Genomic DNA, 15,028 nt, shown 5'->3' on the forward strand with positions numbered 1-15,028 from the left:
TCCATACAGTAATATTGATGAAAAAAATCTGAAAAGGAATTCTGCTATACAGACATCTGAATTTGTCTTACCCATGGTCTCAGAGCTCAGGCACGTCCATATACGTTTTCTGACCCCATCCAAACTTCTGAAAGAAAGGCTGAAAGCTCTATCAAAGACAGAAAGCAGAGAATAGTAGTATACACAGAGTGAATCCATACTAAGAGTTCCTTATTTTCTGTCTTAAGAATAGGAACATGAGGTGGTGCGGGAGTCCGGCGCTCGGGGCTGCGGGTCCTGGAGATTGTGCAGGGTCTCCGACGCCATGTTCGGCTCCAGCCGCGGCGGCGTGCGTGGCGGGCAGGACCAGTTCAACTGGGAGGACGTGAAGACCGACAAGCAGAGGGAGAACTACCTAGGCAACTCGCTGATGGCGCCAGTGGGCCGCTGGCAGAAGGGCCGCGACCTCACCTGGTACGCGAAGGACCGTGCGCCGTGCGCCGGCCCGAGCCGTGAGGAAGAGCTGGCGGCTGTGCGCGAGGCGGAGCGCGAGGCGCTGCTGGCCGCACTCGGTTATAAGAACGTGAGGAAACAGCCCACCGGCCTGAGCAAGGAGGACTTCGTGGAGATCTGCAAACGGGAAGGAGGCGACCCTGAGGAGAAGGGCGTGGACCGGCTGCTGGGCCTGGGCAGTGCCAGTGGCTCCGCAGGCCGTGTGGCACTATCCCGGGAAGACAAAGAGGCTGCCAAGCTTGGGCTGTCAGTGTTCACGCACCACCGCGTGGACAGCGAAGGCCCAAGCACAGCCCCATCTGCTGCCAGAAAGAAGCCCCGTGCTGAGGACAAGGCCGAATTGGATACAGAGAGCTCTAAGAAAAGTAAGAAAGAAAAGAAACACAAGAAGAAGAAACACAAGAAACACAAGAAGAAGAAAGACAAAGAATACAAAAGGGAGACTGACAGCTGCCCATCATCTCCCTCCCCTGCTCGGCCCAGACACCAGAGACATGATTCTGACTTCTCCCCCTGCTCTAAGAGGAAGCGGGGACATAGCCAGGACAGTGGAAGGAGCCCATCCCGCAAACGACAAGACAGAGGCTTTGATGACTGAGAATGTGGCTAGACCAAAGGACACCAGAAGCCCTGGTTGCCCTGAGCTGAGACCCTGCCCACCACCAAGCTTTGTGGGGTCTATAAAGAGTAGTCACTGGATGCCAAGTGACTACCAGCCCCCTCCCTACTTGCTCAAACTAACCATCCCATCCCTGTCTGGGATAATGCAGGTGGTAGGATTCTGAACCAAGCTTGTTGGACCTTGGGATCTATTTCGCCATTTGGAGGCAACTTATGTGGCAACCACTCCAGGCAGCTGAGGAATGGGGTCCTAGGTGACCAGAGACTAGTGGTTCTGTGAAGGTAGTGCCCTTGTCTTGCCCCCATGCCAAGGAAGATATAGTTGCCCAGAAGCCTAAGGCCAGACTCCTGTTTCTGCTGCCACAGTACAGGCCCTTGAGGTTTAGGGGTGTGTGTGTGTATGGATATCTGGTTACTTCTACTTTTTGTATCAACCCACTTTGTACGTAAGTAAATGTATTTTAAAAGTAAAAAAAAAAAAAAAAAAAAAAAAAAAAAAAAAAAAAAAAAAGAATAGGAACATGATTTTGTTGGTGGTATGAAAAGGGTTTCACATTGTAACCAACCTATTTGTTTAATAAAGTGACTCTTAACTGAGGAGAGGTAAAAAGTTATCAGTGTATGCCTGGAGAGATAGCTTGGCAGTTAAGAGCACTTGTTGCTCTTGCAGAGGACCCAAGTTCAGCTCCAAGAACCCACAAGGTATCCCACAACCATCAGTAACTCTAGTTCCAGAGGGTCTGAGGTCCTCTTCTAATCTCTACAGACATGTGTAGCACAGATATGCACGCAAGAAAAATACTCAAACACATAAAATAACACTTTCAAAAACTTAAACACAAGACCATCAATCTGATAATAATGCTTAATATTTATAAAAGACGTCAGCAATCTGCAATCTGAAGTATTTGATCCTGATAGTATACTACGTTTTAAGAATTATTTCATAAGTTGAGTATGGCATGTGAACCAGGAAAGTCTAACTCGTGTCTGTCTTTCCCGACACAGAAATCTACTTTGCAAAGGGATCAACTTTTCCAGAGTTCAAAGTTATCAAGAAATGGACAAGGTAAATACTGCAAAGTAGACTGATAAATTCTAACACTGATTAAATCTTGAAGTGGGGCCAGGTGGTGGTGGCGCACGCCTTTAGTCCCAGCACTTGGGAGGCAGAGCCAGGCGGATCTCTGTGAGTTCGAGGCCAGCCTGGGCTACCAAGTGAGTTCCAGGAAAGGCGCAAAGCTACACAGAGAAACCCTGCCTCGAAAAATCAAGAAAAAAAAAATCTTGAAGTGGGTAAGACATTTATGAGATTTCTTCAAGCTCTGTCCTGGAGCACCTCAGGATAAATAAGAATAAGACTTTGGACAGAAGTTTCATCAGGAAGCCAGGTGGTGGTGGTGCACGCCTTTAATCCCAGCACTTGGGAGGCAGAGGCAGGTGGATTTCTGTGAGTTCGAGGCCAGCCTGGGCTACAGAGTGAGTTCCAGGAAAGGCACAAAAAGCTACACAGAGAAACTGTCTCAAAAAATCAAAAAAAAAAAAAAGGGTCTCATCAGGAATCTATAACATATGACCTGCATCCTTGATAAGGACAAAATCCACTGGGTCCTAGCTACTGGGCCAGCAACTATAGGTCCTCAGCAAATACCTATTTTAGAATAAAATGAAGACTGTATTTTTTAATTAACACTTAAAGCGTTTTTGAAAAGAATAAAACAATAAAAATTAACAGAAAGTGACATTTCACCCAATATTTAAATAATGTTTCTATAATTAGTCAAACAATGTTGTGAACCTTTGACAAGAGTTCATATGAAAGTTGGTGGAATAGGACAGATAACCTTGTCCTGCATGTTATAATGAAATTAAGAGACGGGTAGCAGGTGAGAAGAGCACGTTACCATCACTAACATGTTATCGAGGGAAAGGATGACGTTATCACTTCAGCTTCTACCAGGTAATGAAGGATGCAGGACAAAGTGGGAAGTCCAAGCTCAGAAACAGAGACAAAGAAAGAAAGAAACCACAAAATACAGAGTGAAGTGCAAGTGAATACATTAACGTGCTTGTTCATAATGGTTTGCATTAGCACAGGCTGCTGTGAAACAGGCCTGCCTTTCACAAATTACTTCTTACTGTTCCAGTTTTGCCTCTGGCTTATAGCATTACAAACAGCGATCTGAAAGAGCTATAGCCACTAGAAAGGAAAGGCATAAAATATCCTAAGATGTCCAAGACATTAGATTCCTCTTATCTAAGCCAGGCCAGAAATCTAAATCACTTGAAGATACATTTTGAGAATCCTAACCATGAGATTTCACCCGAATAAGCTCTAAATTTAGATCTATGTAGAGTCAAGTTTGTTGGAATTGTAAGACTTAAATGCTATTGTTTTACCAAGAAACATTTCATTATTTTTCTTCCTGAACTCCTTAAAATTCATTTAGAAACAAATATTTTATATTTATGTTTATTTGATCTTAAAATATATGTACAATCAGCGATTAATAATGCTGAATTAGTTACTGGTTATGAAAATAAAATACCTAGAAGTTCTCACAGGAAAGAACTTACAATCCAAGGAAGGTTTTTAAACTCTGAGGCTGACCTAACAGACGCTGTCATTTCTTAAGTAACTAGAAAGAAAACATATGCACAACTTTCAAGATACATTTCTCCCAACCATCCATTTCTGCTTTATATTTTTTTAAAAAAAGTGTACCGTAAGTGGACAACTAAAACCATACAGCTGTGCACTCAGATGGATGTCCCTCCCTCCTTAGTAATTGGAGACACCTCAAGTCTTTCTTTGGTGATGTTCTCTATCTCAGGTGAACTAGCCTGTCAGTGTTTATGAGGTCGTGCTCTGATGGGAAAGCATCTCTCAACTGTGTTCTCTCTGTACTTCGTCTCAATATTGGAGGTGATTTCTGTGATGATAAAGAAAATTGTGTTTAGTATACACAGTTCTGAGCATGATCTTGATCCAATCTTTGCAAAGAAAATTAGTAATAATATGAGCACAGACAGTAATAATCACAGACCCTTTGATTTCATGATGGCGTTTTCTATTGAATGTATGTCATCTTCGCCACTGACCAAATCTCCATTTATTCAGTCCATGTGCTCATCCATTTTACATGCTTTACCATGCTTACGATTTGTAACCAGTAAAGTAAAGATTATAATTTATTGGATAGTACACTATATTTGACTTTTCAAAAGTGGAGAAAATCAAACAAGATCTCAAAACTGTCAGAGGTAAAAGGAAAGCCAGAGGCACTGAAAACTGGAGATTTACTTTTTAATAAGATCTCTAATGCTTTCTTATACTTCTAAAATATACTATTTTAAAAACATTTATATTTCAAGCCATGCAAAAATACTATGAGGAGGTTGCTAGCATAGCGAACACTGCTCAATAGACATCAACTCCAGTAACTGCAGAGGTTTTGTGTGAGATAAACCAAAGTTCACATTCAATGATAATCTTTGTCTGATGTCATGAAACCTGCATTTCAAGAATATGTTAATCCTTTTCTTATAGAGTTGACTTTGGATTTTTGTTGGAGAGTCACTACTTTTTATAGTCACTCAACTCACTATCTTCAGCATAAATAAAAATCCCCACATTGCTCTGCAAACTTCTGTAGACTGAGAATGACTTCTTTCCCACCCACTTCTTAAAGCATTCTATTTGTAAACATGAGAAATGGAGTGAAAGGAAAAATTAAAAGACAAAAAAAAATAACATGAACAGCAACACTAAATATACATTAAATTCAAATTTAGCACCTATGTTCTTGGTTTTGCATTTTAATTCATTTATATTTTTCATCTGCTATCACAATTGTCCATTTAAAACCTTCCTTTCTCTTTAAAATCCAGATTAAAATTGCCTTCTTCATAGAAATTTTCAAATATATGAAAATAATCTGATTGCTTACTTAGCATGAAGTAATACTTGTGTTTAATATGCTTCTAGGTAGTTACGGCATACCTAAGTTACCAATATATAACAAGGAATGATTAATCTGGGAATATGCTCTTGAGGTACAGGAATGGCATCTTCCTGGTCCAACTCAGTATCTGTGTTTTTGTAGATTTTGTTTGGCCTGTTCTATATTGAAAATCAACTGAGGGAGAGAATTAACTCCAGCAACTTGCTCTACCTCATTAAGCACAAAAGATATTGGCTCAATGTGTCAGTAAAATACTGGTAGAAAAGATATAACATGGGTCAATAAGCTTTTTTTTTAACTTTTGTCAAAGGTCAAGAAATAAAATAAGTGCAGATCACTAGGCCTCTAAAACAATGCACAAAATCTGCTAGTGTAGAATGAAAGCTGCACACACACACACACACACACACACACACACACACACACACACACACACACACACATTTGTATTTGTAGAAAGGTTTGGTCATGCTCCAATAAAACTCTATTTATAAAAGAAGCAAGGGAGGATTGAATCGGTATGAGTCATAACCTGTGTTTTGCTAAACCCCCTTTTACAAAATTTTCTTGTCTGAGGTTGGATTTCCTTGAGGCAGAGCCTGAGACAAGGATTCAGGCTCCTACAGAAAGTCTTCAAGGGAGAGAGGAAAGCAGGTGGAGAATGGGAAAAGATGCCAGTACAGTGAGTCCCCCCCCAGACCTCTACACTTTCTTACCCAGCATGGGGCAACAGAGAAGCCTTGCTGAAGCAGCAAAACCCTGAAGGGCTGTCTGGCAGGGAAACAGGCTTCGTAAGTATTCCCACTTTGTCCTTCATCATTTGCTGTAGGGGTTGCAGGAGGCTGGTGTGTGTTTCAATATTCCCATACTCTTCCTTAGCCTGTGTCGGTCTCTACAAAGGACACAAGACACATGTGAATATAAACTAGTGGAAATACAGGAAACTATGAATTTAGAATCTATTTATTTATCTATCTGATGAAATGATTGTCACCTGTATTCCCAGATCTCCTTCTTTCCACATGTCCCCTCCAGAGCTGGCTCTCTAGCATTTTATATAAAGAAGCTACCAAAGTTTAAAGCCAGATAGACATGTTTGTCCCAAACCAAAGGGCCAGGTTCCACCTTTGCCCCCTCATACATATTGAAATTTGGCCCTTGGTCAGCCCATATTCAGTGTGTAAGGACATGAGTCCTTCTCAGCCCTGGAGTTGGGTGATTAGGTCCTTCACTGTAGACTAGATAGTTCTATGTCCGATCAACCTCTGGAGATCTTGTCTAAGGTTACCTGTCAGCCCCTTATATCATCCATTTTAGATGAGCATAAGGTACTTTGAGTCAGAATTCTTTCCTACAAACTCTACTGGAGCTGGCCGGCATGCCCCATATAGCTCATCCATTCACTGCAAACCACTCTTCAAAGCTCACCTCCAGTAATCCCTTCCTTGGTTCCACTTTGTCCACACAGTTTGCTTTTCCTTCTTTTGTCAATCTACTGAAGAGCAATACATCTGCTCATCATCTCACTCGCATCAGTATGTAAACACCACAAGGCCAGGCTGCGACTTCAATTGTTTATTGACTATTCGACAGTAGACGATGCCTAGAACATGAAGACATTTGCCAAAAACATGTACATTTGAAACTGTGCATAGTATGTTATTCAGAAAACTCCATTTATACATTTACCTTCAGAGAATAATAAAATTCTGTAATCATGCATGCTAATGTCAATATTGTCTATCATGTATCCTTCATCTACACTTGAAATCTACTGACGTCTTCAATGAAGAAAAGTGAGTAATTCATATGAGTTACTAATATATACTCATATATCATTATATGTGTATCCATTTACTGACATAGAAACTAAACAGAAATGTCTGAAGCATACACACAAATTTTAGACATATGCATGTGATGATAATGTGTAATGCCCCTCCAGAAATAGTTGATTGAAAAATAAGGAACTGCCCCCAAAAAAGTAGTAATTAAGAAAGATGGTAAAAAGAATGGATTTACTCAATCTGTTCCACCCTCTCTTTGCCCTGACCTCAGGACCAGGTTCCCTTTGTGTCTTTCAACTTCTGTGTATTCACCGAGATTCTTGAGGTCCCGTGGTGCCTTAAATTCCCATTTTCATGAATTCTTAGGTCATCCCTTGATACCTGTCACCCTTGAATGACACTGGCCATTCACTGGTGGTCTGTAATGATGCTGAATTCAGAAACACCTCCGTATGCTCCTTCTCTCGGATCCCTGGTTTGGCTGTTACTACTTCAGACTCTAATTGAAGCAGTTTTATGATTTAGGGACAGAAATACTCTGTTTTTGAGAGATGAGTATATTTATTACGTTTCTTTTCCTTGAACATCTCACTTAGGTGAATACAAAATATTCACAGCAATAAATCAGTTTTCTTACTTACATTAAATAGCATATGTGGCATAAATTTAAGGGTATAAGAAACTCTCAGTAGATGTTAAGCTATGCATTTAGATTTCTCATGCCAAATCAAGAGTATTGTTATAAAGGATAATTGATATTTTTTAATTGTTTTGTAAATTTCTAAGGAAATTTCCCAAAAGTTCTGTCTCTATTTTCACCAGCTGAAAACTCAACATAAGTTTTGGAAAAAAGTAAATTTACATACTTGTTAACCTGAGTTGAGTATATGTTAAATGCCTCACAAAGGCCATGTGTTAAAATCTTGGCCTCCAAAGTGAAACTCCTGAAAGCAGTTGGAACTTTAGGATTTGAGGCCAAAAGCCGAGCGGTGATGGCGCACACCTTTAATCCCAGTACTCAGGAGGATTTCTATGAGTTTGAGGCCAGCTTGGTCTACAGAGCAAGATCCAGGACAGGCACCAAAACCACGTGGAAAAACCCTGTCTCGAAAAACAAATAAAAAATTAAAAATTTAAAAATTTTTTAAAAAAGTGATTTGAGGCCAAGAGGAGGTCTTTGATCCCTGAGTACGTGCTTTGAAGGAGAGCATGTTTCCTGGCCTCTTTGTTCATTCAACTTTCTGGATGTGAGGTGAGCTACATGCTGTGGTGTGCTGCCTTGACACAGGCCCAGGTACTGATTGACCGTAGACTGACCCTTCAACACAGAACCAAAACAAGCCCTTTTTCCTTATACATTGAGCATATTAAGATCATGTGTACAGAACACTATACACAGTATGCGACTGGTACAGTATGAAATTAGGTCTTTGTGTGTGTGAGCCTGAACTGCTGATATTTTAATTCCCAAATCTGTAGGAGCTGATCTTCAACTGCTTCTCATGCCCACAGTAAAACTTTAGTTGTCACTCAGCAGTGGCAGATAATTCATCTTCATAAATATCGTAACCTTGGAAAGTTGTTGAGCCATATAATGTGTTTCATAGAAACATCCAATACTTGAAAAAGGAACCCTGAATTAGCCAGTAAAGGCACCATCAGCCTTCCTGATAGATGAATAGAGATTAATCCTGTTTGCTAGTTTGCAGCAAATCATGTAACAGTCATCTTCTTCTACTCGAAATAGTGCCAGCAACATGTCACATTTCTTGTTAAAACACAGATTAATATTCTTCTCTCATGTGGATACTCATACTCTCACTTCTATTTCAGCTGTAATAACAATATCCTGTTTGAATACTTCGTGTTTTAAGGTTACCTTAAAGCAATGCTGTATAAGAGACATTAATATATTTCAATGAACTCTATTTATAGTTTATTTATCTGTGTTGACAGGTTTATTTTCTCTCCAAAATATTTAACAGAGTCTACTAAAAATGCTGAGTTCAGCTTAGTGTGAGGCTAAACAATATTATTAACCAAAATGTTATCTCTATGTTGATAATATTTCCCAAAACCTGTCATTTCATATTTCATACTCTTGAGTTTTTGAAAATTGGTGTTATTATTATTAATATTATTATTATTACCCCAAAGCCATATTTTGTAATCAAAAGATTACCTTACCCTGCTGGCAAATATATTTTTACTTGTTATTTTTAATTAATACTTAAAACCATATCAATACATACTTAGAAGGATATCATATGTTTCAGACCCGCATCTCATAAATAAACATGTTAAAACAGTCAAGGTACTGATTCCTTCAGATAATTGAGAGCCTGACATCTCTGTCTTCATTCTGTGTCTTGACTTTGGCTGAGCAGGGTTAGGTGACTGTCTTTAACTCTTACTCTCAAGTTACTTGAGCTCCAGTTGAGAGAGGGGTGTGTCACAAGACAGACCACACCCCAGAGGAGTATGTCACAAGACAGACCACACACCAGAGGAGGACCATTATCCCTGAAGAAGAGGCTCCCAGGGGTTAACATTTTGCAATTTGTCAAACCACCTTGCAAACAGACCAGAGATGAATGATAACTCGATGATGGGCAGAATCCTGCCTTGACCTGGACTACTCAATTATATATACCTTTTAAACCTAAACGTTTTTAAACCTAAATTTGCTGACATTAACTTGAAGATGGACTTGGGTGTCACTAGCCATCTTAATCTGTTCCTTTTCCCAATGTGGCCATATTCAATAAAACTCTTTACATTATTAAAATACCTCTATAATGAATGTATTAAGGATGGGTGACTGAATCTAGCTTGTTGTGTTTAGGGGAGCCCAGGATTTTCTCATAAAATTTCAATTAGCAACATGGAGTAGTTTGAGAAAATATTTTCATTAGTAATACATTTAAACTTTGGCAAGACAAAAACAAACTACCACTCTTATGCCTTTTTGTTTCTAATATCTGCTGTGGGATGTCTTTCTGTTTGCTGTGAATATGTGTTGTTCTGATTGGTTGATAAATAAAGCCGTTTGACCTATGGCAAGTCAGGTTATAGCTAGGTGGGAAACTGAAGAGAGAGACAGGTAGAGGAAAGGCAGAACAGAGAGAGATGTCAGGAACAACATGCCAGCAGACCAATAAAGCCATGGAACACAAAGCAAAACATAGATTAAGAATTGTGCGTTAATTTAAGTGTAAGAGCTAGTCAGTAATAAGCCTGAGCTAATGACCACACAGTTATAATTAATATAGCTTCTGAGTGATCATTTTATAAGCAGCTATGGGACCACAGGGCCAGGCAGGACTGGAGAAGACTTCTAGCTATAAATATCTTTTTTCAAAACATAGCAAATATAGTTATGTAACACATTGTCAAACCAAAAATAAATTCTTAAGAATTGAAAATTTGGGTAGCTTTTTGTAATTCCCTTCATGTGTTTTGACCATGCTCTCTCTCCTCTCTGGATTATTATCACACATATACCATCAGCATTTATTGATAATTAATCACAGATACTAGTTGATATCTACTATGTTGTCTCTAAATAAATCAAATATTGCTTGTTAGCTTTTCAATGCATTTCCCAAATTAAATACATCTCCTTTGTTACACTTGATAGGAAAACAGTACTAAATATATTCAATAGCTTCATTCTATAGAAAGCGGTAGTAAAAACGGCTAGGTCTCACATAATTTTATACCTGTATTGTTTCATAGTCTTTTATGAAAAAAAACAGATATCTATCTTCTTACCTCATTGACATGCACTTTCTTTAGTTACCCAGGAGCTGAATGATCAGTTCTACTTAGCAATTTCTCAACTTATAGTCTGAACAAAGGACACTCAAGACACCCGTAGAATACTTGCCCTTGCATCAAACTTTACTTCTTAACTATTTGCCCTTTTTAAGTGATACCTTAAACCACACATATACACATGTGCACTCATGCACACATACATACATACTGTAATATTTTTAATTGCATAACTTGCTTTTAAAGAAAGAACCCAATGAAAACAGACTGTTCCAGTTTACTTAGCTTTGTATATTGGCAACTTTGTAAGTCTTAACCTTTCCTTCTATTGCCTTATTATGTTACCCTTACTCACTGAAGCCTCTCCAGAGACAAGAATCAAGGATATTCAGTGCTGTAGAATGCAATGTTCTCAATGGTCAATTCCAACTGTGAAAGAGCGCCATGTTGATAAAGTTATTTCAAAATTCGTCAGTTTTCATAATATAGTCTCCTGTGCATGGTAGACACTTACTTAAACATGTTTTTAGACCTGGTTTGATTTGCATTTAAAAATAGAATTTATTTTTGGCCCTGATATTGGCCAAATGCTCATGGTTGTCCCTGTACCTACTGACTAAGTTTAGCCAAACCTTGGTCAGAAATCTCAACTCCCTACAGGTCCCTGACCTTTTTATATAGGTAGATTTTGGGTTTTATGCACACCTACAGAGGAATCTAGGACCCTGTGTCCTGAAAAAGGGAATTGGGCAGCAGCAGAAGCAGGGACAGCTTATCCAAAAGATAGATTTCCAAGAGAGGAAGTGTGCCAGAATAAAGTGAAAGTTTACCAGCTCAAATGGCCCCACTGTACAGAGTTTTGGGGGTGGAGTCATGTACATACCATGGGCTACCTGGTGCATGCTGTCTGTTCCATGTAGTTCTACACACAACTTCATACATTTCACATCTCATTGGCACCATCACTGTCCATCTAGAGGTGTGCATTTCAGTATCATTTTGAGTTACGTTTCACTTTCACTATGTTGTGCCTCTGTACCTGGAGCTGTAGCAAAATTTGGCTGACCTCAGCCAGAGGCTTTCCAGCCTTCCTACTTACCAACCAGCTTCTTCATATGCTGATCCTGCAGCCTTTGACTCTGCAAAAAACAGTTCAACTTCTAGCCTCACTCCCTGCCCTACTCTCCTACCTTTGATTTGTCTAAAAGCTGAGCAAATAATAAAATAAAATATATAAAAGGCTTGTCTCATTAAATCCTCATTTTTAGGAACTACATGACCAATGCTAAAAATATTTCTCATCATCAACACTGTTCACACCACTTGCTTCCATTCACTTACCCAACTTGCTGTCAATGATGCCTTCAGCTCTTCTTGCCCTTCTCTGTAAGGAAAAGACTTTCTCTGATTTTGAAGTACTTGTAAATCTTGAATTTTGAATTCTTTTCTTATTGTAACAGTTTTTTTTTTCAAACAAAATATTCTCTTAACTGTAGCTGAAAGTTTTCCTGTGTCCCACCCAGACCACAGCCATTCAGACCCAAGTAAACACACAGAGGCTTATATTAATTAAAAACTGCTCGGCCATTAGCTCACACTTGCTACTGACTAGCTTTTGCACTTAAACTCAGAACATTTCTGTTAATCTATATGTTGCCATGTGTTCCATGGCTTTACCTGTGTGCCATTACATACTGCTCCCTGGAGGGCAGGCTAGTGTCTCCTGACTCAACCTTCTTCTTCCCGGAATTCTCCTTGTCTGCTTAACCCACCTATACTTCCTAATTGGCTACTGACCAATCAGCGTTTTATTAAAACAGTGTACAAAAGCATTATCTCACAGCACTTAACCTAGACCTTCATTCATTTCTATTTGATGCTTTTATTAGTCTTAAGTAAGAGAGAGGGAATTTTCCTTTATTCTTCAACATACTCACCTATAAAAACCAGAAACTTAATACTATATATTTTTATATTAGAATGTTCCACAAAGAAAACCTATCTTTATTTCTTCTTTTACTTACATATTCAAGCAGTAAAACTGGTGTCATCTGAAGAAAATACTGGAGGATCCTGAAAAACAATGTCACATGTCAAACCCTTGCCCACACAGGAAATGACAACAAGCAAGGCTTATCAGAATGAAAATTTTACAGTCAAATTTTACCCTGTACAAAAATTAGATCTATATGGATCAAATACCTCAATTTAGAACTTGAAACACTAAAACTACTAGAAGAAAACATACATAATGCTCCACATAATATGGACAGAAAAGGACTTTCTGAACAGGACTCCATTTACCCAGGAATTAAGGCCAACCACTGACACCTGGGACCTCATAAAACTAAAAAGCTTCTGTACAGCTAAGGAAACAATCCAGTGAAACAGAAACCCACAGGATAGGAGAGAATCCATGCCAGTTCTGTCTTTGAACAGCAGTAAGATAGTCTACTTCAGGAAATTCTGCTAACTGAGATGATGTAAGTCTAGGCTGGCATGTTAATCCTATCAGAAATAAATTGAAGATAGCTGCTTCTGAAACATAAAGCCTAGAATATGGAGCTTGCTCAAGCTCAATACATGAAAAATAATAAAGCCATTTACAAAGAAAATAATGTAGCTTAATGTGAGATTAAAAAAAAATACCAGTGTGTCTGGCATTAAGCACAATGCATCCTAGAATATCATTATTTTAATATTTTACTGTTGTATCATATTTTTTTTTTTGGTTTTTCGAGACAGGGCTTCTCTGTGTAGCTTTGTGCCTCTCCTGGAACTCACTTGGTAGCCCAGGCTGGCCTCGAACTCACAGAGATCCGCCTGGCTCTGCCTCCCGAGTGCTGGGATTAAAGGTGTGCGCCACCACCGCCCGGCTTGTTGTATCATATTTTAAGGTGCCACCTTATTTCAAAGCATTTGCCAACTTATATGGCTTTTCATTTCCCTGCTCATGTTATCCAAATATTTCTAAAACAATGTGAATATTTTATAGAGTTATCTTCTTTGAGAGTTAAGGGGGTGGGGTGGGGGGGGGTGAAACGATGCGTTGGGGCAGAATTATAGCCTGGGAAAATGCTCTCCAGTCTTCTTCTACCTAATAAAGGAGCCTTGGGACTTTGGCAAATATCTACCCAAAGTAAGTTTATTATTTAATAGAATTTTAAATTTCATTATACATATTTTGTGGGAAATAACATATTCTGAAGAGTGGGAGATGGTATGTTGGTTGTATGTTTACTATATTTTAGAAGAAAATATTCTGGGAACATAGAAAACCACCATGGATTTGTTTCAACCATTTGAAATTCTATAGTTACAGCTTTGGAGCATACAAAGTACCTAATTTCTGAAGTACCTAATTTGTAGTAAATAAAATAAGTAATATGGTAGGATACAGTTTATTAATTTATCTCTCTGTGTCATCATATGTATAATAAGCATGTGCATATATGTTATATAACAATATAATAAAATGCTTCAATAAGTAGCATACATATGAATTGTTGACCTAAAACCAAAGCTCTCATCTTAAAGGGAATAAAAGATAGTTTATTCTGGAGTCATTTTGAGTGATCAAGGCCTAGGAACACAGATTTAGGTTACCCCAAATTTCATGTTCCAACATGGAAGCAGTTTTATGAAGTTGTATACTTCCACAGAACAAAGGAAGTCATAATTGAGGCAAGTTTAAAATACAATGGTGTATACATCGAAGAGGCAGGAATAGTAACCAGATGGGAGAGACTTTTCTATAGCCTCAAGATGCTAACTTTTGGCTTGTAGAAGCTGGGGGTCTGTCAGGTAATAGGCTTCAGAAGATTCTTATCTATTAGTAATAAGATGTTATTTCTGATACTGAGGTAGGCAAGGTATGGCTGCTCTGGAAGCCTACAACTAGCCCAAGAGAAGGTGTGTAGCTGGAGATTTCTCCAGTCCTGCCAGGGCCCGCAGCCACTCAGACCCAAGTAAACACACAGAGACTTATATTACTTATAAAGTGTATGGCCGTGGCAGGCTTCTTGCTATCTAGTTCTTATATCTTAAATTAACCCATTTCTATTAATCTATAAGTTGCCACGTGGCTTGTGGCTTACCAGTACTTTACATCTTGCTTCAATGGCGGAAGCAGCTGGCAGCTTCTCCTCACTCAGCCTTCCACTTCCCAGAATTCTCCTCTTTGTTTATCCCCCCTATACTACACTTCCTGCCTGGCTACTGGCCAATCAGTGTTTTATTTATCAATCAATCAGAGCAACAAATTCACAGCATCCCCAGCAAAGGTGATCAAATCTCCCCACAGTACTGAAATTTCAATCACTCAGTCTCTGCAGATATGGCTTCTTTTCAGGAGTTTTCATTCACAAAGTCCTACAATGATACAGT

General features: G+C 39.0%; 1 protein-coding gene across 1 annotated transcript; it reads left to right on the forward strand.

Annotated features, from left to right (window-relative positions):
• The first annotated feature begins 224 nt into the window (after positions 1 to 224).
• Positions 225 to 1,586, forward strand: LOC128112416 (multiple myeloma tumor-associated protein 2 homolog). Its single transcript, XM_052741427.1, has one exon. It carries the CDS (start codon positions 305 to 307, stop codon positions 1,088 to 1,090), a length of 786 nt encoding a protein of 261 aa, XP_052597387.1. The 5' UTR covers positions 225 to 304; the 3' UTR covers positions 1,091 to 1,586.
• The last annotated feature ends 13,442 nt before the right edge of the window (positions 1,587 to 15,028 follow it).

Source organism: Peromyscus californicus, unplaced genomic scaffold, assembly GCF_007827085.1.
Source record: "Peromyscus californicus insignis strain IS unplaced genomic scaffold, ASM782708v3 Scaffold_17__1_contigs__length_78620276, whole genome shotgun sequence".
Taxonomy (NCBI): domain Eukaryota; kingdom Metazoa; phylum Chordata; class Mammalia; order Rodentia; family Cricetidae; genus Peromyscus; species Peromyscus californicus.